The 25,405-nt window shown below is 42.4% G+C and overlaps 1 protein-coding gene across 1 annotated transcript; it reads right to left on the bottom strand.

Annotated features, from left to right (window-relative positions):
- Window positions 1-1,192: 1,192 nt before the first annotated feature.
- On the bottom strand, window positions 1,193-24,312 carry FAM98B (family with sequence similarity 98 member B). Its single transcript, XM_053272122.1, has 8 exons — window positions 24,156-24,312; window positions 18,775-18,923; window positions 13,072-13,206; window positions 8,851-9,023; window positions 8,012-8,092; window positions 7,629-7,745; window positions 6,894-7,061; window positions 1,193-3,696 (listed from the first exon to the last, which is right to left on the bottom strand). The coding sequence occupies exons 1-8, from the start codon at window positions 24,275-24,277 to the stop codon at window positions 3,376-3,378; spliced, it is 1,266 nt and encodes a 421-aa protein (XP_053128097.1). The 5' UTR covers window positions 24,278-24,312; the 3' UTR covers window positions 1,193-3,375.
- Between the last annotated feature and the right edge of the window lie 1,093 nt (window positions 24,313-25,405).

Here is a 25,405-nt window from a genome sequence, read left to right as displayed (position 1 = left end):
GGGTGCTCAAGAGCAGTTAATTAATCCATCTGGAAGGTCCCTTCGCAGGCACGGTAACCCATTTCTCATGATGACAACAGATCACTTCCAGATCCCCAAGTTACCTAATCTAACTTGCTGATTTCAAGGCTAGTATTTTACCCTTCTGGGAGAGCAACTCACTTTTCCAGACAAGGGTTGGAAATGTTGCTTTTAGCTCAACCACAAAATAGTCAGGGTATTCACATGCCTACGTAGCACCCTACGGGGGGTGGGGAGGCTGTTCCAAACTTACCTTCCCCCCGCAGACAGCAAAAACGTTGCCGGAAGCACAAACCACATTCTCAGACGATCCGTGTTGCACCAAGCTGTGCAGATCTCCAGAAACCAGTACAATGCTCTGGGCTCTGTGTCTTGCAGCCCGAGGAGATACAGTATCCCAGCAGCCAGGTTAAGGGAGTTCTTGCTTCCTTTAACCTCAGCTCGGAGCCGTGCTTAAAAATAAGGTTTGGCTGGGTGAGAGCACTAGAATCGGTGCGGATCCCGGTACTCCACATGAGCAGCCTAGCTCAGTCTGCTTATGAGAACAGCCTCAAGTGTCATCTGGGGTTGGGTGTGTGTGTGTGTCTGACCTTTCTGCAACACTATGCAAGAGGCAAGGTGTCTCTTGCCCAACTGCTGCTGCTCTAAAAGTGCCCCAGAGGGAGGTGGAAAGAAACAAGAACTTGCCGGTAATATATATACGCTCCAAAAGAAGAGCCCTGCTGGTTCAGACCAAAGGTCAACCTAGTCTAGCATCCTGCTTTCCATGGTGGCCAAACAGATGCCTCCGGGAAGCTCCAAGTAGAACCTGAAGGCAATAGTTTGCTTCTGCTGCTGTTCCCCAGCAACTGGTATTCAGAGGCATATTTCTTCTAAAATTGGAGGTTCCATATGGCCACTGATAGACCTATTCTCCATGAATTTGACTATGCTCCTCTTAAAGCCATCCAAGGTAATAGTCTTCCCATCTTGTGGTCATGAATTCCATACATTAATTATGTGTAGGGAGAAGTCACGCAGCTTCTCACCTTTGGCATTACACAGGAAATCTGCTGGCAGTTTTTGGAATCTGATGCTATTCTAAAAGGTAAACCTCTGTCACACAGATAGTATATTTGTTGTATTCAATGACATCCAGTTTGACAATATGTGCAAAATATACTGTGATGACAACTTTACAGTATTTTTATTTGTCAGTGCTCACAAATGTAAACAATCTTTCATAAAACACACTTTTTCAGGTGGTGGCCAAAAAGCAAGATTTTCAGTAGATGCATTTAAAGGAAAGTGTTCAAACACAAAACTAAATTATTACTAACACAAATTTAAGTTTTACAAAATACAGTATTCATTTTCAACCCTTACAAAAATGTGCTTTATAATTTATTGCCTTTTTTAGAAGATGCACGAACACATATGTAAAAATCAAAATTGCCAACTGCTGGCATTGTTTATTTTTAACTTTGTCTTCAAGTATTTTCTGATTTGGGACCAACAGGGAATGTAAAACACAAAAAAACAAGTTTACGTTTAAAAACAGGATATATATGGCTCTTCTAACTTTCATGTTCTTGCTGGGAAAAGCAGTATGACTTGCTATCTCTATATTAGTTCTTAAAAACTCTCTACTATATAACAGCCAGAATTCTAGCACAGGATGTGTGTGCATGTAAGTCTGAAAGAAGCAAATTATAATTTTCTCCTTGAAGAGAGATTCTGAGGCCTCATAAAAGTTAACAAGAGCAACTAAGAAAAATCTTCCTTTTGCTGACATGTTGCACAGCATAACACAAGCAGTTCAAAACCACCTGCATTATTGTGTCTCTAAAAGCGCACCTGTACTGTTGCAGAACGCTGTTCTGCTGCTACTGAAAGCTGTATGTAGTTGCATATGTTCCCTGAAAATAATGTGTTCTGCCACTGCGGTTGTGCAATTTTAAGCAGTTGGATAGGACCATTCTGCAACAGCATGGGTGGTGTTTTAGACAGGGTATGGGTGGTTCTGAGCTGCCTGAGTTATGCTGCGCAACATGTCAGCCACTTGCTTAAAATATCAGCTTTATCTAACATTTCCTATCCCTGCTCACTTATACTGCAAGGAAACCAAACTTGTGCAAGGGGTGGGTGAAGTTTGGTGGCAAAGATGACAGACATTAAGATGTAGTTTTCAGGTATATCTGCAAAAACATTCATCCTTTATTTCTTCAAAACAGATTATTGTGGCTATAATGAGGTCTAGCTAGTTATAGTGGCTGACATCCAGAGCAGCAATCGGGGGGCGGGGCGCACAGCTTGTGCAGAAAGGCTGCTCTTAACTCAGCTAGAGCTGTCTCAGACAGCAGTGCACAAACTAGAGGTTTTTGCTACTCTCCTGTCTCCATAAGTGCTCCTTGCTTTCCAGAAATATGTCCCTGAGGGACATGCAGCCCCAGGGACATTTTGTAAGTCAAAGAGCACTTACAGAGGCAGGGGAGAGCAGCAGCAACCACTACCCACCGCACATCCCCAGACTGCTACCTTGAATGTCAGCCAGTGAGAATGTCTGGCACATGGTTCTGAAGTAATTTTTATAAAATGCCCACTGATATACCTTTCCTATTAATATTCATCACTGCTATATCATATGTACAAGCAGTTTAGACTGCCAGCCTCTGCATTTTCATGACTATGTTGTTTTGTATTTAACAAGCAACACACATTCCAACTGGTGGAACCACTCTCCTTTCTACTTTTTCCATAAATATATGAAAAAGATGGAGGCCAGTTCTAGGACACTAAGTTTTTAATATTCATCTTTGTAAAAGGCAATCACTCCTATAGGAACACTTAAAAGGAAAATCCATTTTTAATTCATAATTTCATTTGTTATATTAAATACAAAGTCAGATACTCAAAAGATACATAAACAGTGCCAATAATATTTATGGCTTCTTTGCCATCATATTTTTCACTTGACTAAAACAATTTTAGGGCCACTTCACACGACAAATTTGCTACATGGATATCACTTCTGCACAAAAAACTGAACATAGCCTACATGCTCACCATCATATACAACAAGCTCAGATGTTTGTATTTCATTGCATATACACAACAAACGAATTCTCCAACTGGGGCTTCCAACCACACAGAAATCATGTGACAAATGCACATGCATGTGTGTTGAGGACATGCAGTTTCATAAAGGAAGTCATATCTGTGCAGGAAATCCAATGTGCAAAGTGGTTTATAGTGAAAAAATGTACCTTATCAGTAAGGAGGATCTACATAAATCAGACATCATGCTGCTAAGTCAGCTATAATTTATTTTAGGCCCCCTACAGGCTGTGGAAGTTAACTTTATCATTAAAGACGTCAGTATCTCCTGTATCCTCCTCCCCTTCCACCATACGAATCTCCATATCCACCTCTCCCACTGTAACCTGCTCTCCCACTATAGTCTCCCCTCCCTTGGAAACCACCTCCTCTCCAGCCACCACCCCCTCCTCCTCCTCTCCCCCCACCATCACCCCAGCCACCACCCCCTCCTCCCCTACCTCTGCCCCCTCCTCCCCAACCCCCTCTTCCTCCTCTCCCGCCTCCATCTTGTCTCTTCTGCCAGGGAGGCATCTCAGGGGGTGGTGGGTCAATTTCTGTTGGCCTGCCTCCACGATCTGGTACTCTGCCCATCAAGACCTGTGAAGGAAACAAACATTATCTAGTGAGATTCTTTTCCCCTGTGGAGCTCAGTATGCTATTCTAACCCAGAAAGAGTTGGGAATCCTGTGTTCTCAACCACCAATGTGCTACCCTCAAAAATGAGCAAAGGCTATATAACCCATCTACAAACAGCAATCACATGATGTTTGAGTTTCAGTATCTAATTGTAAACCACCTTGAATGCCTTGGCAGAACGGTGGTATAGAAATGTGGTAATTAAGTCAGTCAGGTAGGAAATACAAACACAGCCTCTGGGTATTTAATGTAATGCACCAATAAAAGAATAAATGGAATTAACCTACAAGAGAGGGCAGTTTAGAAAACCTATTTTTGAATATAAAGAAACCTTGTATGCTAGTCAGTTTATGTCCAGAAATATCACTCTGTAGAACACAAGTTTTTATTGTTGGTGTAGCTCACTGTTGCCTGGTGATCAGCCACTCTGTGTACCTCTCTAACTGTACACAGCCAATATATCCACATCAAACCTGTATTTGCCACAGTCATTCCTGGCTCCTTGACAGGTTGATCAGTATGTTACGAATGGCTAGAAACATGAATTTGCTACAAGCATACATTATAGGGGTACATGCAAGACATTCTGTGTCTACCCATGATGCTGTAGTGTGTGAAGCTGTCGTGCTTGAAAACACGCAAATGTAGGCTCCCTGTCCTAGAAGATTTGACTGCCCCCCCTCTCTGACACATTTTTAAAATAGGTGTTATCTGTTTATTTTTATTTATTCATTTATTGTTTGGTATTGTATATCACTTTTCATTAAAATAATCACAAAGCGGTTTACAATATAATTAAAACCATGCACAATTAAAATCCAAAAAGTACAGATATTAAATATTAATATAGCTCTATTTAAAAGTTTAAAAACCTATATAAACACAGTAACACACAAAGTACAGTAAAAACTACTCTCCTATAAAAGCCTGGGTGAACAGCCACGTCTTAACTTTTTCTAAAAACTGAAGTGGAAGCTGAGGAGCAGAGGCCAGCCAGGAGAGCATTCCAAAGCCTGAGAGCAATGACTGAGAAGGCCCTTCCTCGCCTGCTTAACAGCCAAGCCTCTCTCACCATCGGCACACAGAGCAGAGCCTTTTCGAATGATCTTGTCAAGCAGGCAGAAACTCTTAGGAGCAGGTGATCCCTCAGATATCCAGAGCCCAAACTGTTACGGGCTTTAAAGGTCAAAACTAGCACCTTGAATTGGACCCAGAAATAATTTGGTCGTCAGTGCGGCTCTTTCAGAATGGGTGTAATATGATCCCAATAGGCAGCTCCAGATAAAATCCTAGCTGCCATATTTTGCACTAGCTGCAGTTTCTGAATAGTCTTCAAGGGCAGCCTCATGTAGAGCTTGTTACAGTAATCCAGCTATGACATGACTAAGACATGGGTAAGTGTGGCCACACCTGTCTTCACAAGAAAGGGATGTAGCTGGAGCACTAGCCAAAGCTGTGCAAAGGCACCCCTGGCCACTGCCTCCGCCTGAGCATTCAAAAGCAGAGCTGGGTCCAGCAGTACTCCCAAGCAATGTTCTCTCTAAATTTTTTCATCAGTGGGTGGAATGAGTTTTATTCTGGGCAGCAGTATCAAGGCAGAGTGTGTGTACACATGCATTAACAGTGGGGCCTTCTTGATTCAACCTGAGCAGAACCTAAAGTTAACTGAGCGGACATCAGAAAACTTGTGAACATGCATACGTGCACACTCCTTAGAGGGAACACTGCTCCCAAACGGCACACTTCCTCTTTTAAGGGGAGTGCAACCCCATCCAGAATCAACTGAATCCCTTCATCCAGATTGGCTGTCAGATGATCACTTTAATTTGTATTATTGTTCTTAAATGGTTGTTACCCGCCTTGAGTGTCCCAGTGACAGGCTGGAAAGATAGAATATAAATATTTCAAATAAATGTGCACACTCCTGCACAAATACTACATGCAGGATTCAGTTTTCAGGATGCTTCCTATGTTGGCCATGTACCCACCTTCAACAGTCACTGACTTTTTTCTCATAGTAGCAGAGTAGTTTGAGAAAGATGGTTGTGTGAACTAGTAGTCATATATGCCCAGTGTGTGACATTACAAAGAGATGAATTTACTATACAACTGACAGTTTCCCATTTGTTATGGGACAACCACCATCTCTTCAGATGATAATGGTAGATGCCTGGTTGTTCTATAGCAACTTGCATAGAAAAGGTTGGTTCCATTTTTAAAAAGTTTTGTTTATTTCATGTTTCCCTTCAAAATTAGGTTGAGGCCTTTTCTGTAGGCTCCCCCCACCCCCTTTTATATTTTAAAGGGTTTTGGCAACAGAAGGGTTTCCTCTAGCTTACTGAAGCCAAAGACAACGGGCAGGTTCAGACAACTAGTGGCCAGTCCATAACAAGTTGGGAAAATGTTCAGAACACTAGTGTGTGCTCTCAAAGGGTGTACATCTGAACCCAACCACATTTGGTCCCTGCATTGTGATATTTGACATTTAAAGCTAGGCAGCGAATGTTGGACAAATATGGATAACGTGGCATGGGAACTAGACTTGGGCTGGTTCAGACATCACACCCTCGAAGTCCATGCTCCTACATCCCAACATTTCCCCAACTTGTTACCAGCTTACAGACATCTGAACCTGCCCAATCTCTATTTTCCAGTCGCTGAACCAGCCCTATACGTTTTATGCTCTAGTTCAAGGTAATCTTACAGTGTGTAGATTTGGCACACTTTAAAAAGTCTATCATGAGAAATCTCTTCCAACTCCAGAAGTGTTTTCCACTGAAAACACCATCTTGGCACTCCCAATAAGAGAATCTGAAACGAAGGAGAACCATCAATCTCAGTTTTAACTACAGGGCTGAGCAAGAAGAGCAGTGGAGGGAAGGCCTCTCAGATGGTGCAGGTGTACATTTCTTGCAGTATTGTGACAGGCAGACAAAATGTGCAAACAGCCAGAGTGTTTCGGATTCCACTCTCTCTTTTTCTCAATATACCAGTAACCTACCTCAAAGAAATGCTATGATAGCAAGGAAGTTAAAATTAAGGCACTCCAGATATTAATAGCATCATATATGTTTTGACAAGCCCTGACACAAGTTACTAATAATTAGGTCAGCTCAACAAAAATCTAAGAATTGTTGCCACATTAAAGAAAAGCATACTTTATTGACTGCACACACTGTCTTCTCTCGTGTAGATCCACTGCTTGTTCTTACAATCTTTGATAAGTCTTCTCGAGCAGCTAGAAGATGGGCTAATGAGATGGTTGACTTAGGACACAGTCCATAACGTTTGGGTTGATAAATCCTTGCAATATCATCTGTTTTCACCTAAAAAGACAACATTAAACCAAATTTACATTTTATCGAAATACTAAAAAAATAAATAAGGGGTCTTGTAATGTAACTAATACTCTGCTGCTAGTTACTGTTTAGTATCACAAAATATATTAAAAACAAAGGAACAGCTGGTAGAAGGCCTCGATAATAACACTTTACCACTTGAATGTTGCAACTAGAATAGGTGAGCTGGGGCTTGCAGTTAAAGTGAATGCTTGCAGACAGAGTTTCTTTAAAACTTTTGCTGAAGTAGCTCCCACTGTCAAAGAGGCAAACCAGTTTTTAGTTAAAGTGGTACCTCACTTCTTCACCTGCCAGAACTCATACAGAAACAAATTCAAAAAAGCTGCATCTGCATACATGACTGGGTGTGCATATGACGTCAAATTAAAAAAATGCTGATGAAAAAGATTGCTTTCAGATTAGTTAAAAACTATCGTGTGTGTGTGTGTGTGTGTGTGTGTGTGTGTGTGTGTGTGTGTTGGAAATGGTGCCAGTAGATGTGTAGAGAAACACAGGCGACCCTGCTACAGGAAGCAAATAATGAAGAAGGTTCACCTTTGCTCTGTCGGACCACCCAAAGGACTGTACGGTTACATCTAAGCGCTTCATTAACATACGGCGGCGGCATTCGTATTCACTAAGGAGAGCCTCATTTATTTTTTCCAACCTTTCCTAAAGCATTGGAACACAAAACAGTTCAATACTGTTATAAACTATAGAAATCACTTCATACTGCCAGAGTGCTTTTAAGCTGACAATTTTTAAAAAAGTTTTAATTACACAAACATAAAATATGAACCCAACTGATGGAAAAGTAGATCAGATTGTAACCCAAATAAAGAAAGAGAAATTAAGAGCAGTAATTAAGTAACAGCATATATTTTGGTCACTAAATAAGAAACCAAAATGGATACTATAGATATAAATTACTATTTTACCGTTTGATCTGGATTCAAAGGCGTTTTTAGCAGAGGTTTACCCACGTAAGTATTTGGCATTTTTGATAAAACATCCTTAACCTGGAAGAAAAAGGAACATACACAGTTCTGAACACAAGACAAAGACTAACAAATTAGTAAGACTTAACGATTTTCCGCATTTCTGGGTAGTTGCACTAAATTATGAGACAACTTTCATCAAGAAGAAATTAGCCCTCTTGTCTCATTTGAGGTTTCAAGAACCAAAGGTTTAGTTCACACATGCATGCAGGCTGATTGTTTCTTTTTTTCTTTGACCATGTGATCAATTCCTCCTGAGAGTCCCCAGGTGGGTGAGGGTTCAAGTTTACAAGGGGAACAGCTGGTTCACATAGCACAACACCTTCCTTTATTCCTCCATCTTCCTGCAAGAATAAGCCAGATGCTACCAGAGGATGAGAAGGTGGGCAGCAGCAAACAGACAGTTGCGCAGGGTGGAGCACCTGTCATAAATGATAGCTGCTGTTATTACCTGGCAGCTTCTGACCACCTGGAGATTTCTTCCTGGTCTGCTGTGCAAACCACCAGTTGACACACATTTTTGGCTGAGATTTCTATAATTTCCACATTTCATAACCTTTGATAATAAACAGAGGGCTACATCCAAAATAGTGTTGCACTAGCGAGTGCAAGGATGTAGCACAAGGACATTATGCAAAGAAAGAAATGACTGTTGCAGACTAGTCACATTGTGCTAGTCAAAGATGTTAACACGCTGACTTTGTCGACATCTGTCAATATAATATAGTAGATCCCTACTGACAAGTATGGCATTCAAATGTAGAAAATACACACCATACCTTTGAGTCTATATTGCTTAATAAAACTGGAATGTCAGAAGTTGATGACTTTGGTAGTCCCAGTGTGTCACAGATCATTTGGATTTCTTGATGAATTTCATTATTCTTTGATGAACCTTTAGGTTGTTTGAACTGCAATACTTTCAAAGCCTGAAGTTCTGTACTTAAAAATACTAAGGGGGGGGGGGCAGAGAGAGAGAAAGAGATAGACACACATGTATTAAGAAATAAATGAGAAATTTTGAGGTGTGTGTGTTTCAGTAAATTTTAAAAAGTGAGACTAATGCTGTGGCCAGACTAGATGGGGGAGTTTTTGTAGGACTGGGGCCAAAGGGGAGTCAGCAGTTCTCGTGTACCACCTGCTGAGGCTAGCCAATTCTGGGCCTATATAGGAACTCTGCCTGTGGTAGCGGGGTTGCCCCTTTGCGTGATGAGAGCGAGGGCCAGTCTCCAGGCACAGAACTTACATGTGCGTGCGTTCTGCTTGTGAGGCAGTGGTGCATGGGCATTTTATATTTTAGCTTCTGCTGTTTTAAGTCATGGGTGAGATTGGTTTACAATGTGTCTAGGAATGTGTGGAAATGGGAAGACAAGGGATGTATCCACTGATTATGAGGGGGCTACTCTGGTGGTGAGGGGGAATAGAGGAAGTAACATTGACAAGTCAGCAAGTTGTTACGAGGGAAGAAAAATCAGAAATCTACTAGCTGTTTCCCCTTCTGGCTGTCCTGCCAGCTCTTTGACCTTGGGGAGCAGTACCAACTACCCACAGAGCCTTGCCTTGCTCCTTTGTAATCCCAGGTTGGTCTGGAATAAATCAGATTTCCTCCATAATTTGATTATGGATGAAGGGGCCAACCTGGTATGTATCACAGAGAATAGGCACGGGCTGGTGCCCAGTGTGGTCTCAGCTTCTCCCTCCAGGTGAGGGTACATGGGTGGGTACATGGAGTGGCTGTGGTCTATAAGAACAACATCTCCCTTATCAGGATCCCTTTTGAAGTATCTGACCATAATGAATGTGTGTACTTAAGTTTGGGGACCAGGGACTGGGTCTTCTGTTGGTGTACCGATCACTCCGCTGCCCAACAGAGTCCCTAATTGAGCTCACAAGGCTTGGTTGCAGAATTGACATTGGAGTCCCCCCAGGCTTTTGGTGCTGGGGGATTTCAGTGTTCACTTTGGGACCAATTTGTCCAGTGTGGCCCAGGAGTTCATAGCGGCCATCACAACTATTGGCCTACTGTCTCGGGGCCAACGGATGTTGCTGGTCACACACTTGATGTGGTCTTTTACTCTGATCAGGATGATGTTCTGTAGATGTCTGTGATTTCCCCATGGTCATGGACGGAGCACCATCTGGTAAAGATTGGACTTACAACCACGTCCCACCACCGCAGGGATGAAGGGACTTATTAGGATGGTCCGCCCAAGAATGTTATTGGATCCAATACGATTCCAAGAAGTCTTAGACGGATTTAGTGTTGGCTCTGCCGGTGATCCTGTTGATGCCCTGGTAGAGAACTGGAACAGCAAACTCACCAGGGCAGAAGACATGATCACTCCTAAGCATCCTCCCCAACCCGCTTCAAAATTGACCCCTTCGTATACGGAAGAACTACATGGGCTGAAGGTAGATGACTGGAGTGCAAATGGAGAAAGACTTGACTCAAATCTGACAGATTACAACACAGAGCGCATTTGAAGATCTATGCTCAGGCAATACATGTGGCAAGGAAGTGATTCTTTTCTGCCCATATTGCATCCACAGACTCACTTCTAGAGAAATTGTTCAGGGTTCTGAGAGGGCTAGAATGTGCCCCTCCTCCCTTGAATCAGAATTCTGAACCATCAATTAAATAAGTAAATAAATAAATCGTTACCTGCTGCAACATTTTTAATTAGTTCTTTATGGATCAAATCTCTCGTATTTGGGCCAACAGACTCAGACCCCACAATTACTGCAGTGTCTGTTACAGAGGTGTCCAGAAACTCTTCTTATATGCTTAAGCTGGATCAGTTTCAGTTTGTGACTCCTGAGGATGTGGACAAACTGCTTGGAATGGTGCAGCCTACCACCTGTTCTCTTGACCCTTGCCCGACATGGTTTATACTAAATAGCAGGGGGTTGTTGTAAAAGGCCTGGTAGATATTATAAATGCTTCTCTCAGGGAAGGCAGGATGCCTCCTTGCCTTAAGGAGGCAATCATTAGACATCTTCCGAAGAAGCCTGCATTGGATCCCTCAAAGTAAAGCAACTATAGGTCTGTCTCCAACCTTCTGTTGTTGGGCAATGTAACTGAAAGGGTAGTGGCCTCCCAACTTCAGGCAGGCTTGGAGGAAACTGATTATCTAGATCCATTTCAAACTGGTTGGAAGTTTGAAATGGGTCTATCAACCCACATCAACCATAGTATCCTTCCAGAGCGTCTGAGGGAGTTGGGGGTGGGAGGCACTGCTTTGCAGTGACTCCGCTCCTACCTCTCAGGCCGATTCCAGACTGTTGCTCTGAATTTTTATATGGCATCCCTCAGGGCTCCATATTGCCTTCAATGCTTTTTAACATCTACATTAAACTGCTGGGAGAGATCATCAGCAGGTTTAGTGCAGGGTACTATCAGTATGCTGATGACACCTAAATCTATTTCTCCATGTCAACATCATCAGGAAAGACATAACCTTGCTAAATGCCTGCCTGGAGACGGTGATGGCCTGGATGAAGAACAACAAACTAAGACTAAATCCAGATATGACAGAGGTACTTATTGTGCGAGGTCAAAATTTGGGAGACGATTTTGATCTGCCAATTCTGGATGGGGTCACACTTCCCCAGAAGGAACAGGTACGTGGTATGGGGGTGCTTCTGGATCCAAACCTCTCCCTGGTGTCTCAGGTTGAGGCAGTGGCCAGAGGCGCTTTATATTAGGTTTGGCTGATACACCAGCTGCGTCCGTTTAAGATAAATAACCACAGAACAGTGGTACGTAGTCTTGTGATCTCTAGACTTTACTACTGCAGTGTGCTCCATGTGGAGCACTTTGTATGTAATCCAGAAACTGCAATTGGTACAGAATGCAGCACCCAGGTTGGTCTCTGGGTCATCTCGGAGAGATCATATTACTCCTATTCTAAAAGAGCTACACCAGCTCCCAATAAGTTTCCAGGCAAAATACAAAGTGCTGGTTATAACCTATAAAGCCCTAAACAGCTTAGGCCCTGCATTTAAGAGAATGTCTTTTTCACCATGTCTCATCACCCATTGAGATTGTCTGGAAAGGTTCATCTGCAGTTGCCACCATTTCGTCTGATGTCTATGCAGGAACGGGCCTTTTCTGTTGCTGCCCTGAGACTCTGGAATGTGTTTCCCTGCTGAAATAAGAGCTTCCCCATCTCTGAGAACCTTTTAAAAGTCTCTAAAGACTTATTTTTTCACTCAAGCTTTTTAACTGGACTGTGGTTTTAAACTGTTTTAAGGTTTTTATTTTTAATCTATATTATGTTGTTGTAAACTGCCCACAGACAAAATTTTGACAAAAAAGACAAAAGTCTACAAATTTGAAACAAAGATGCTGTTTTTAAAAAGGAAGATAATTTTGAAGCAAAGGTTTATGCAGGGTCAATGCATTGTTTTAAACACATCTAAAATAATATCAACATGTATTTTCCTTTAGAATTATATTACTGACATTGAAAATTTTAGTGAATCCTCATTACATAACCTACTTTTAGGGATACCCAACTTGGCTGGTTCACATGGATACATCCCTCCACATACTGTAGCTGTGTATACAACCATATGAAGAAAAGTTAGCTTAAATCAAGCTGTGCACAGTTCTGCACTCTTGCTAGTAACAGCAATCTAAAGAATAACTGGGGATTCCAGACATAATCCAATCGATACAAATTATTTTCCATGCAGCCATATGTGTGCCTAAACAACCGAGCAGAGGCATTTAGCAGTGTGAACCAGCCTTGTGATTTCCTAACTTGGTAGGCAAATATTTGGGGGCATAAAGCACTGTGACCAGGGCTACCTTATACTTAACTATTGAGCAGAAAGAAGGGTCCAGTCTTGTACTCTGTAGTGCAGTCATTTCAAAACATAAGATTGAATACAGGCCACCAGTCTCAGAAAAAGTGGACCTCTTCTTCCTTTGGACTAGTGTTGGAACTAAAATAATCATATGTAATACTGCAAACAGAAATACTCAAGCAACTTACATAGGACTTTAAGGCAATCTTCTTTCTTTTTTAATCGGTCTTTAATTTCTCCAGATACAAGTGTTGAATATGGACATGCCAGTTCTTTTAAAAAGCCACTCATCTCCAGTTGTAAACTTTCAACATCTTCACCACCTTTAGAAGAATAGACATGGGGTGGAAAAAATCAGTACTTTTTAACACTCTGATTTGATTCTAGTTTAGACAGTGCCTGACATCTTGACTAAATTACTCAATAGTATTACTCAGGAGCTCTTCGAAAGAACTACTAAATTTCAATAGGACTTCCTCTAGTAAAATGAGTCAGGATGTCAGCCACTAACTTTAAAAAGAATAGCTGGCAACATGTTCCAGCACTTTGATTGGGGGTTCAGATAAATTACATATACATTAACATTACTGCAATGCAGTGTGATTACTTAATACAATGATAAATATTTAACTATACATTTAAAATAATAATAATTTTCATCCTGGCTGTTTTTATGAACTAACACCATCTGCTTCAGAACTTGGTGGCTGATGCCCTGACTAAATAAATCAATTAAGTAGTCCTTTAGAGTAACTCCTGAGTAGTACTATTTAGTAACCTTGTCAGTCAGGCAGTTTTTTATTTACCACCTTTCCATTGTAAAGGGCCCTCAAAGCAATACATTAAACAAATGTAAACATAAAATATTAAACACAAAGGGAAACAAAAACAAAAAATGGAAGCAGCAATACAAAGATTCAAAATAGCAGGAAATCAAAAATCAAGACCTCATTAGCCGCTTCAGCCAGGTTAGAGGGCAATAGAAGAAAGTGGGCTTTTCTAAATGAGCAAGTTGGATTTGTGCTCGGAAAGGCAGAATGAATTTCAGCCTCCAGACACTGGTTGAAAATCAAAATAATGTCACACTGGCAGAAGAAGGGTTTCCATCAAACACCAGCGATTTCACAGATTCTCTCTTCCCTCTGCAGCCACCTATTTATTTATTTAACACATTTGTATACCGCCCAAAATGCAAGTCTCTGGGTGGTTTACAACAAAGCAATAAGAACAACAGATAAAAAGATCAAAGCATTACAACAATTAAAATTAAAACATTAAAACTATTAAAAACATAATTAAAACCATATCTAATTAAAAGCCTGGGTGAATAAATGCATCTTGACTGCCTTTTAAAAAGTTGTAAGCCTATGTACCTACAGTGAGGGAAATAAGTATTTGATCCCCTGCTGATTTTGTCTGTTTGCCCTCTGACACAGAAATGACCAGGCTATAATTGGAATGGTAGGTTTATTGTAGCTGTGAGAGACAGAATAACAACAAACAAACCCTCAAAAGCCCAGTGCCCAAATGTCAGCGATGGATTTGCATTGTAGTGAGGGAAATAAGTATTTGATCCCCTATCAACCAGCAAGATTTCAGGTTCCCAGGTGTCTTTTCACTATATGCAGGTAACGAGCTGAGATGAGGAACACCCTCTGTAAGGGAGTGCTCCTAATCCCAGCTTGTTACAGTACCTGTATAAAAGACACCTGTCCATAGAAGCAAGCAATCACTCAGCTTCCAAACTCACCACCATGCCCAAGACCAAAGAGCTGTCGAAGGATGTCAGGGACAAGGTTGTAGACCTGCACAAGGCTGGACTGGGCTACAAGACTATCGCCAAGCAGCTTGGTGAGAAGGTGACTACAGTTGGCACGATAACTTGCAAATGGAAGAAACACAAAATAACTGTCAATCTCCCTCGGTCTGGGGCTCCATGCAAGATCTCACCTCGTGGAGTTGCAATGATCATGAGAACGGTGACAAAGCAGCCCAGAACTACACGGGGGGAACTTGTCAATGATCTCAGGGCAGCTGGAACCATAGTCACCAAGAAAACAATTGGTAACACACTACGCCGTGAAGGACTGAAATCTTGCAGTGCCCGCAAGGTCCCCCTGCTCAAGGCAGCACATGTACAGGCCCGTCTGCAGTTTGCCAATGCACATCTGAATGATCCAGAGGAGAACTGGGCAAAAGTGTTGTGGTCAGATGAGACCAAAATCGAGCTCTTTGGCATCAACTCAACTCGCCGTGTGTGGAGGAGGAGGAATGCTTCCTATGAGCCCAAGAACACCATCCCCACTGTCAAACATGGAGGTGGACACATTATGCTTTGGGGGTGTTTTTCTGCTAAGGGGACAGGACACCTTCACCGCATCGAAGGGATGATGGACGGGACCATGTACCGTCAGATCTTGGGTGAGCACCTCCTTCCCTCAGCCAGGGCATTGAGAATGGGTCGTGGATGGGTATTCCAGCATGACAATGACACACAGCCAAGGCAACAAAGGAGTGGCTCAAGAAGAAGCACATGAAGGTCCTGGAGTGGCCCAGCCAGTCTCCAGACCTTAATCCCATAGAAAATCTGTGGAGGGAGCTGAAGGTTCGGGTTGCCAAACATCAGCCTCGAAACCTTTCTGACTTGGAGAGGATCTGCAAAGAGGAGTGGGACAACATCCCTCCTGGGTTGTGTGCAAACCTGGTGGCCAGCTACAAGAAACGTCTGACCTCTGTGATTGCCAACAAGGGTTTTGCCACCAAGTACTAAGACATCTTTTGTGAAGGGATCGAATACTTATTTCCCTCACTACAATGCAAATCCATCGCTGACTTTTGGGCACTGGGCTTTTGAGGGTTTTGTTGTTGTTATTCTGTCTCTCACAGCTACAATAAACCTACCTTTCCAATTATAGCCTGGTCATTTCTGTGTCAGAGGGCAAACGGACAAAATCAGCAGGGGATCAAATACTTATTTCCCTCACTGTATGCCTCCTGGAAATATATCCCTGAGGGTTGGGGGACCTTTAAGGACATATTTTCAGATATATTCTCAAGAGGTATAGGTGGCTGCAGAGGGAAGGAGGGGAAATTGCGCCTGCTCCTGTGTGCAACAGAGAACATTCTTCCACCAGCACACAGTTAGTCTGGGTGTCAGCTAGTCTGTCTACATTGACTTGCAGAGCAAACACTATTGTCACTTATTTTTGTTTTAGGGTAGCGTGTTTTTGTTTGTTTTTTAATTGTTCCTGAAGCAAAGAACAGAACCTCTTTTCCTACAGAACATGACTGCCTCCTCCGCTGCTGCTACTGCTTTGGAAAGGAGAAAAAGTCACTCTTGCCTTAACTAGGGTTCCCACCCATCACTGCTGCTGTGGGAAGTTCTCCTGCCCAAGTATGAGCACACACTTACTGGGACCAAAAAATGGTCAAGGGCTTAAGAATGCTTTCCTAGGAGAAAAGGGTAAAATGTTTGGAACTTTTTGTTTTAAAAAGTGAAAAAGATTAAGGGGAGGATAAGTCATAGGTTTAAACTTTGACTGGTTCAAGAGAGCCAATAGTGAGTTTTCTCTCCCTTTCATGATGCTAGAATTCCGAGGCACATAATAAAGCTAATTAGCAGCAGATTAAGGAATGAGAGAAGGAAATGGTTCTTCACAGAGCGCACACTTAATTTATGAAACCACAAGACAGTGAATTACCACCAGCTTGTAGGAAAGGATAACACAAATTCATAGATAGGGTTGTGGAGAAAAAGTCTTGTTCTAAGGCCCTTTTCCTTGAGGGACACTGCATTATCTTGGTTCCAGATTGCATCATCACTCCTCCCACTCCAGTCTTTTCCTCATGTATCTCCCAGATATATAGTCAGGAAACTCCTGTTATCCAGTATCTTTTATTGTAAAGAAGTTTGTCCCAGTGGGGTCCTGACCACTTCTTTAGTTGCTTGCCTAGCAGGAAGGATTCTGGATCTTCCTTCGGTTTTCACCTGGATCTCCCCCTTCTTTGATCACCAGTCAAAAGCTGACTTTCCTCGCTACAAGATGTTTGTGTTTAGGCTGAAGCATCAGGCTCTGCCCTAAAAAGGCACATGGCTGTGGGGAAATCTTTTCTCATTGGTTAGAGGCCAGAACTTGTCACCAAGTCCACAAAAGTGAAAAGTTGACCCCCTTTGAGAAGAGTTGAAAAAAGGGGAAATCTTCTCTATGGAAACACAGAAACTGTCATCAATTTGCCCTTTAGGAATTGTGTTGGCATTCATTATGGATGAAGATCTAGATTTAAGTCCTGCTAAGATTGTTAAGCTAAAAAGTGTGTATGCAAGCTAAAAACTATCTGCTTGTTTTCTTACAATACTCTGTGTCCGATTCCTTACTCCCATCTGTGTCCCCTATTCTGCACTTTGGGTTTTGAGACTAGTGACTAGACAAGCTCAGGCATTTTATTCTCCACATGACTAGCCTGCTTGGTCTATACTAGGGATTCTCAACATTGGGTCCCCAGATGTTATTGGACTTCAACTCCCATAGTCCCCAGCCCCAGTGGCCTTTGGTTGGGGATTATGGGAGTTGAAGTCCAATACCATCTGGGGACCCAACGTTGAGAATCCCTGGTCTATAATACAAGATAAGATTAGACAGGACATGTGAGTAAGTGCCTCCACCCTTTAGTAACAGTGGAAGAGAGATCAGCTTGTCATCACACTTTAGACTGTAAAGTTTTCCTTCCTGGGGGCAGGAAGAAGGCACCGGCAGCAATCTACTAGTAAGTAGGAAACCAGATAGGGTTGGGGACTGATCCATGTACCAATGACAGTCTTGATTCCATCACAAGTAGCAGACTTCTCTTGGTCCATATGATCTGGAGTCTTACCTGTGTTATGGCATCATGGCATTCTGCATTTCCTCACCCGTCAGCAGCAGCAAATGACAGAGTGTGGCACCAGAGAATGCACCATGATGTCAAAACAAGGAAAAATACCACCAGACATTAAGAAGTGATGGGGAAAGAGCAAACACAACAGCTGTGGGTTTTGGCACTAGATTCGCGTTTAACCAAAATATCTAGTTAGGGCCTGAGATGAAGCTAATTGATAAAAAGTCCTGACCAATATATTTGGGAGCTTTGCTTTGACCAAATGTTATCTTCCTACTTGGAATTTTCACACTCCAAGATGGTTGTCATCTGAACTAGCTAGATGTTTCTGACTGGAAAATTCAATTCATCCTTTGGAATACAGTATATCTTTAGAAATTCAAAATGAGCCCACTGGCTAATTAGATTTGCTTTTCCTTTGGCCTTGTGTGAGGAAAGCAGTTTGTATATGGGTGGGGAAATAATGCAGGAGAACGACCACTCCCAGAACCTTCTCTTCTTCTGCTGCTCTGTCTCATATGGTTTCCTGGGAATTATACTGTAGTCCCTTTTGCCTGCCTCTCTAGAATTGGAGAACTTTCCTCATCAGAGTTCTTAGAGCTTCCTATGCATATGATCAATCACCAACTTTTTGTGTGTATGAAGGTTCAGTTCAGGTTCAAGGAAATATTTTAGTTTCATGTTCAGCAGTTCACTGAAAAGGCTCATCTGAACTGGTTGGGCATAGGTTCAGTTCAACTCCCTACAGTCAGATGACAAACCTACAAAGGCAACTTTTCTCCCCAACACACACACAAAGTTACACTGTAGAAGCATCCCCATTCCTCTCTTTTTTGAAGGGTCTGGTTAACTGTACAGTGACAAGTCAAACATTATTTCATAAACACATCCACTGCAATTTTATTTCCAAAATGAGAGTTAATGAGAGTTTTATAGATGAATTACAAATTATGAGTAGGCTGGGACAAACACTAAAAACCCCCACAAGAATTAAAGCCAAAATCATGTAGAAATACCAGCTGTTGAAGAGATGCTTTCTTCCAAGTCACACAAAGGTTGTATTTGGGAACTTAACCAAAAGCAAAGCTCACAGAAATCTTGTGAAGCCAAACCACTTTCTGCTGCTTGATTAAGGGCATCTTCATCTAGTAGAGGACCTTTGTACCTGGGGAGAAAATACAACATACACAAAGCAAGAAGTACAGCAACTAATTTAAAATTGTGTCTTAACATTATGTTGATTATAAACAACAAATCAATCCTCCACATTATTTATCTCTATATAAAATACACTAAGGTCGTACATGGCAAGCCCCGCCCACAGTGCTTTACCAATCGGAGGTAACAGAACAGAAGCACCGTGGTGACTGGGCAGTGGGGCATATGTAGATAGGGAAGAGGAGCGAGTAGGGGGCGGCAAGCGGGCGAGTGAGTAAGTGTTGGGTAGGGGGAGAATGAAAGTTGGCAGAGCAATAAAACAGGGGCGGGGGGCAGGGAGAGCAACAAAGTCCTAGCACAGATGATCTGAGTGGGGTCAGCTAGTTTCTCACTATCATATCATTTGCTCCCTCCCCCTAATTTTGGCCACAGATATGTTTGTTTTCTTTTGATATATATTAATTTAGTAATTTACAGTAATCTTCACTTTCCACTTCTTACCCTTGATTTGGTTCCATACGACAGTTTGTATTATAATTATACAAGCACAGTAGTGCCAACACAGTCAACCTTCTGATGTTATAAGCCTTGAAAATGCTATTGGTTATAACATTGAAACTATTTTTCTAGCCTGCCTTAACGTTTGCAGACGTCAACTAGGTGACATTCAATATTACCCCTACAAATAGGATGCGGATCTGATGTAAAATAGCTGAGGTAAAGTAGTTTAAGAACTGACCCTTGGACTCTAGAAAACAAATGTGGGCTACACCTTTTTGTCATCAGATAACATCTTATATTTTTAATGGCCCTTTAATTTTAATTTTTAATTCAGATATATACTGTTGAAACATAATCCTGTGCTGGCGGGGCAGAATCAATTTAGTATTTACTGAATTATTAGTCTCTGAAGTCCCCATAATGCTGCAGCCCTCAGGGCATAATTTCAGATGGCACAGGATGCTTCCAGATGAAAGGAATGTGCTGCTTCTGAAGCACATGTGCAATCACTGCACTAGCACAGCCTTAGTTAGGATATCAGCCACTAACAAACCCAGATTTGTGTAATGTGGTTATTATGTACATAGGCTCTCTCTTTATTTAAGTGGATGCCACATATTTGCATATGCAAAGGAACAGCCACATGAATCTGTTTTGTCTATTAAAATGAATGGAATAACCCAACATGTACCACAAAGCTCTCTGGCCTGTGGCTGCTGTGGGGGGAGAGGGATATAGTTTGAGGTGACATAAAGTAAAGTATGAGATGATGCCTTTCAGCATCCTCCTATATTGCTGCTGCCCAATATAAATGTTTCCAATAGTCTGGGAAAAATACCAGCGGGGATTTGAACCGGCAACTTCTGGCTTGCTAGTCAAGCCATATCCCTGCTGCACCATTAGGCGGTTTTGGGGGTGACATACTAGTACAAACATAAGAACATAAGAACAGCCCTGCTGGATCAAGCCCAAGGCCCATCTAGTCCAGCATCCTATTTCGCACAGTGGCCCACCAGATGCCACTAGAAGCCTACAGCAGGAGTTGAGGGCATGCCCTCTCTCCTGCTGTTACTCCCCTGCAACTGGTACTCAGAGGAATCCTGTCTTTGAGGCTGGAGGTGGCCTATAGCTCTCCATCTAGTAGCTGACGATAGACCTCTCCTCCATGAAGTTATCCCTGCCCCTCTTAAAGCCATCCAGGTTGTTGGTTGTCACCACATCTTGTGGCAGAGAATTCCACAAGTTGATTATGCGTTGTGTGAAAAAATACTTCCGTTTGCTGGTCCTAAATTTCCTGGCATTCAATTTCATGGGATGACCCCTGGTTCTAGTGTTATGGGAGAGGGAGAAGAATTTCTCTCTATCCACTTTCTCCACTCCATGCGTGATTTTATAGACCTCTATCATGTCTCACCGCAATTGTCTTTTTTCTAAACTAAATAGCCCCAGGTGTTGTAGCCTTGCCTCATAAGAAGGGTGCTCTAGGCCCCTGATCATCTTGGTTGGCCTCTTCTGCACCTTTTCCAGTTCTACAATGTCCTTTTTTAGATGTGGTAACCAGAATGATACACAGTACTCCAGGTGTGGCCGCACCATAGTTTTGTATAAGGGCATTATAAAATTAGCAGTTTTATTTTCAGTCCCCTTCCTAATGATCCCTGGTGGGCCACTGTGTGAAACAGGATGCTGGACTAGAATGGCCTTGGGCCTGATCCAGCAGGGCTTTTCTTATGTTCCTAAGAGAATGTCTTCTTCGTCATAAAACCCACCGCCCATTGAGATCATCAGGAGATGATCTCAATGCAGTTGCCACCAGCTCATCTGGTAGCTACTCGGAGACAGGCCTTCTCCACTGCTGCCCCGAAGCTTTGGAACGTGCTCCCTGCTGAAATAAGAGCCTCCCCATCTCTGACGATTTTTAAAAAATCTTTAAAGACACATCTGTTCACCCAGGCTTTTAATTAAATACCATTTTAATAGTTTTAACATTGTTTTAAAATATTGTTTTAAATTTTTTAAATTGTTGTAATGTTTTAACTTTTTGCTGACATATTTTAACCAATGTTTTAATTTCTCTTCTGTCATTTGTTTTAATTAATGTTTTAATTTTTCTGTTGTCATTTTTTTGTTGTAAACCGCCCAGAGATGTAAGTTTTGGGTGGTATAAAAATATGTTAAATAAATAAAATTATTAGAACACTTTTTCCTTGGATTATTTCTTAAAAGGAGCTAACAAAGCTGATCCACACGCTGATCCATGTTGGCATTACCAACATTTCTTACATGAATTAGAACATGCTTCCCCAATAAAGTAGGACACAAACCAACGAGTATATGCAAAACAAAACCACATACACCACTCTGGGCTCCTTGGACGAAGACTAGGATATAAATGAAAAAATAAAAAAGGTTGCAATCACAACATTTGTCCTACATATTCCTAGCCTCAACACCTTACACTTTTTCTTTGTTGTCCATGTTCTCCACCATTGTTTGTTAGATGAAAAGGGAGATTAGTTTTTGCCTTATGTCAACTTATGTTGACTGCGGGGAGACATGGTAGAGGTCTATAAAAACTATGGTGCGGCCACACCTGGAGTACTCTGTACAATTCTGGTTACCACATCTATAAAAGGACATTGTAGAACTGGGAAAGGTGCAGAAGAGGGCAACCAAGATGATCAGGGGCCTAGAGCACCCTTTTTATGAGGCAAGGCTACAACACCTGGGGCTATTTAGTTCAGAAAAAAGACAATTGCGTTGAGACATGACAGAGGTCTATAAAATCACGCATGGAGTGGAGAGAAATTCTTCTCCCTCTCACGTAACACTAGAACCAGGGGTCATCCCATGAAATTGAATGCCGGGAAATTTAGGACCAGAAAACGGAAGTATTTTTTCACACAATGCATAATCAACTTGTGGAATTCTCTGCCACAAGATGTGGTGACAACCAACAACCTGGATGGCTTTAAGAGGGGTTTGGATAACTTCATGGAGGAGAGGTCTATCAACGGCTACTAGTCGGAGGGTCACCTCCAGCCTCAAAGGCAGGATTCCTCTGAGTACCAGTTGCAGGAGAGGGACAGCAAGAGAAAGAGCATGCCCTCAACTCCTGCTGTAGGCTTCCAGTGGCATCTGGTGGGCCACTGTGCGAAATGGGATGCTGGACTAGATGGGCCTTGGGCCTGATCCAGCAGGGCTGTTTTATGTTCTTCTGTCATACTGAGGAGGAGTTCAATGGTTTGAAGAAGTAATTTCAATAATGGCAAAGAAGACCGGCTAAACTGGGCCTTCTCTAGGGTTGCCCCAGAGCTCTGGAACATGCTCCCAAACAAATGAGAACCTCCCTGTCTCTGGCTGTTTTTAAGCAACATTTGAAAGTGCACCTATTCTATCAGACTTTAAGTTCATAATGTTTCAAAGTTTTATTGATAGTCATTTTAAATTGTTTTGAATGCTTTTAATTGTTTATTTTTAACCTGTAAACCACTCAGAGATTTGTATATGGTGTGGTATATAAATGTAAATAAATAAATAATTTTGAATTCCTCTCTTTCTCAAAAAGTTCCTTTTCTTTTTCTCACACACAGACCACAATGCAGCACAATTAAGCATGCATGAGGCTATAACACTAAGCTTATCTATTTTGAAATTGTCCCATTGAAACCAATGTTTCCAAGATAAATGAGGCTGCCAGTATCACAGACAATAATGGGACCTGCATATATAAAGGAAGATACAGAAAGGCATCATCTCACACTGTGCAGGAGGCAATGGTAAACCCCTCCTGTATTCTACCATTGACAACCACGGGGCTCTGTGGTCGCCAGGAGTCGACACCACACTTTACATAGGAAGCTGCCATATGTCAGACCAATGGTCTATCTAGCTCAGTATTGTCTTCACAGACCAGCAGTGGCTTCTCCAAGGTTGCAGGCAGGAATCTCTTATTTTGAATAATTTTCAAAACAATCACTACACATTATTAACACCATGTAAATACAAATCTAGCACATAGATTATATTATTTTGAACATTTCAAACCTTTATAAATACTAGCAATGTTATTAAGACAAATACCAAAGCTAGAGGACTAGTATTCTATTTGCCAAATTAGCTCATATTTGAAAGCAGTACTGCAATAACAAATCATGTACACAACTTCAGTTCAAAGTGAGGAATTAGACTCTGCATCTATTAAATAGATACAGCGGGGAAAATGTGAAAGAGTCTAACATTTTCCTTTCATCACTGGTCGTCCATTCATTTATTTATTTATTTATTTAAAAAAACTTGTATTCACAACAAACAGTTTGAAATGTCAGTCTTTGGTTATAAGAATCGGTGGTTCTTCCTAGCGGGATTTTTGGACTTGGCATTGTTATGCACACCCTTAAGGGAGCCCCGCCATGCAAGGTGAATAATTACACGAACCTCGCACATGTGGGTCAACGGGGAGCCCCAATGCTCTTGCCCCAATGTAATGTGGGCAGGCGCTGGTGCTGAACCAGCGAGAAAGGCGGGGGCGCAGAATGGCTTTGCCTGATGGAGAATGAGCGCGGGGGTCGGGGGTCAGTATTATGCCAGCCTTTTTAGGCGAACGAAGTGTCTTCTTCACTTGAACTGGATTAGGTATGCACGCTAAGCACTCCTTCCAGCCTGTTCGCCCCACCGCCCGCTGCCGGAGCTCCCCAGGCCTCTGCCTTAAACTGCAGCTCGCCCTCCCTTCGCTCACCCCAAAGCCTCGAGCGCGTCCAGTATATCGCACTCCATTTTCGGATCCTGCGCCAGTTCCTTCATTGCTGGGACTGCAACACCCTCAGTCCCGCCCCCAACGTAAGCGCCCGGGTGTCCCATTTAAAGCTGCTCGGCCGCCCGCCGCTGCCCGTCCGTTTCGTTCCTGCCTCTTAACGCTAGACTTTCCTCGGCGCTTGTCGGCCTTGCTAGCTAGTCAAGCTCAGCCTATCTCAGTCCTTGCCTGCGATTGATCCTCACATCATCCCCATTAGAAGCATCCGATGGTGTCTGTCTGTTTTGCTACAATATGTTCAGAAAAGCAAAAGGGCGTTCCTGTGAGTGACTGCCGTTTCTCATAATAAGCCCTACATTCAGTCTATTAAGAGAGAAAACCGTCCAGGTTCTGTACAGCACAGTGTGGTCGGTTTCCGCTTCCCAGCTGGATTGGGTAGCCTGAAGGCTTCGCTTCATTGTCTTAATGCCTAAATCCGGGCGCACGCAAGTCAATGCCCAGAGACGAAAATTTGGGGCGGTGTACAAATTTGGTTAATAAATAAATAATAAATAAATGCAGTGGTGAAAGTGACAGAATCAGATGGCAAGTGGCATCTCGTCTCAAATGTATCGCTTCTAAGGCGTTTTTGTTTTTTTTTGTTTAAATGCATAGTGGCCAATCCTCCAGGACTGGCCTGGAGTCTCCAGGAATTGGCATCACTCTCAGTTGACTGATGAAAGTAATCCTGGAGATGTTAATGATTTGATGTGGTCTGAGGAGAGGTAGAGCCTGACTTGACCCCTTCGCTAAGCAGGGTCTGCCCTGGTTGCATATGAAAGGGAGACTTGATGTGTGAGCACTGTCAGATATTCCTGTCGGGGGACAGAGCCACTCTGGGAAGAGCATCAGAAGGTTCCAAGTTCCCTCCCTGGCATCTCCAAGATAAGGCTGAGAGAGATTCTGCCTGCAACCTTTGAGAAGCTGCTGCCAGTCTGTGTAGACAATACTGAGTTAGGTGGACCAATGGTCTGACTCAGTATAAGGCAGCTTCCTATTATATTGGGGGAAGGGGAAAATGGGGAGGGGCGAAGGGGAGAACCTGAATAGCTTTCATCATTGCTGAGAGGAGGGGTACTTTGCACTACTTGCATTAAAGGTCTAGGTGAGCATCTGTGGATATGTGAATAAGCACCTGTGCTTTCACATGAAATAAACAAATTGATAATTGGGAAGAAATGTATTAATCACACAGG

Source organism: Hemicordylus capensis, chromosome 1 (genome assembly GCF_027244095.1).
Source record: "Hemicordylus capensis ecotype Gifberg chromosome 1, rHemCap1.1.pri, whole genome shotgun sequence".
Classification (NCBI taxonomy): domain Eukaryota; kingdom Metazoa; phylum Chordata; class Lepidosauria; order Squamata; family Cordylidae; genus Hemicordylus; species Hemicordylus capensis.
Note: the sequence above shows the minus strand (reverse complement) of the source record. Positions and strands in the feature narration are given on the sequence as shown.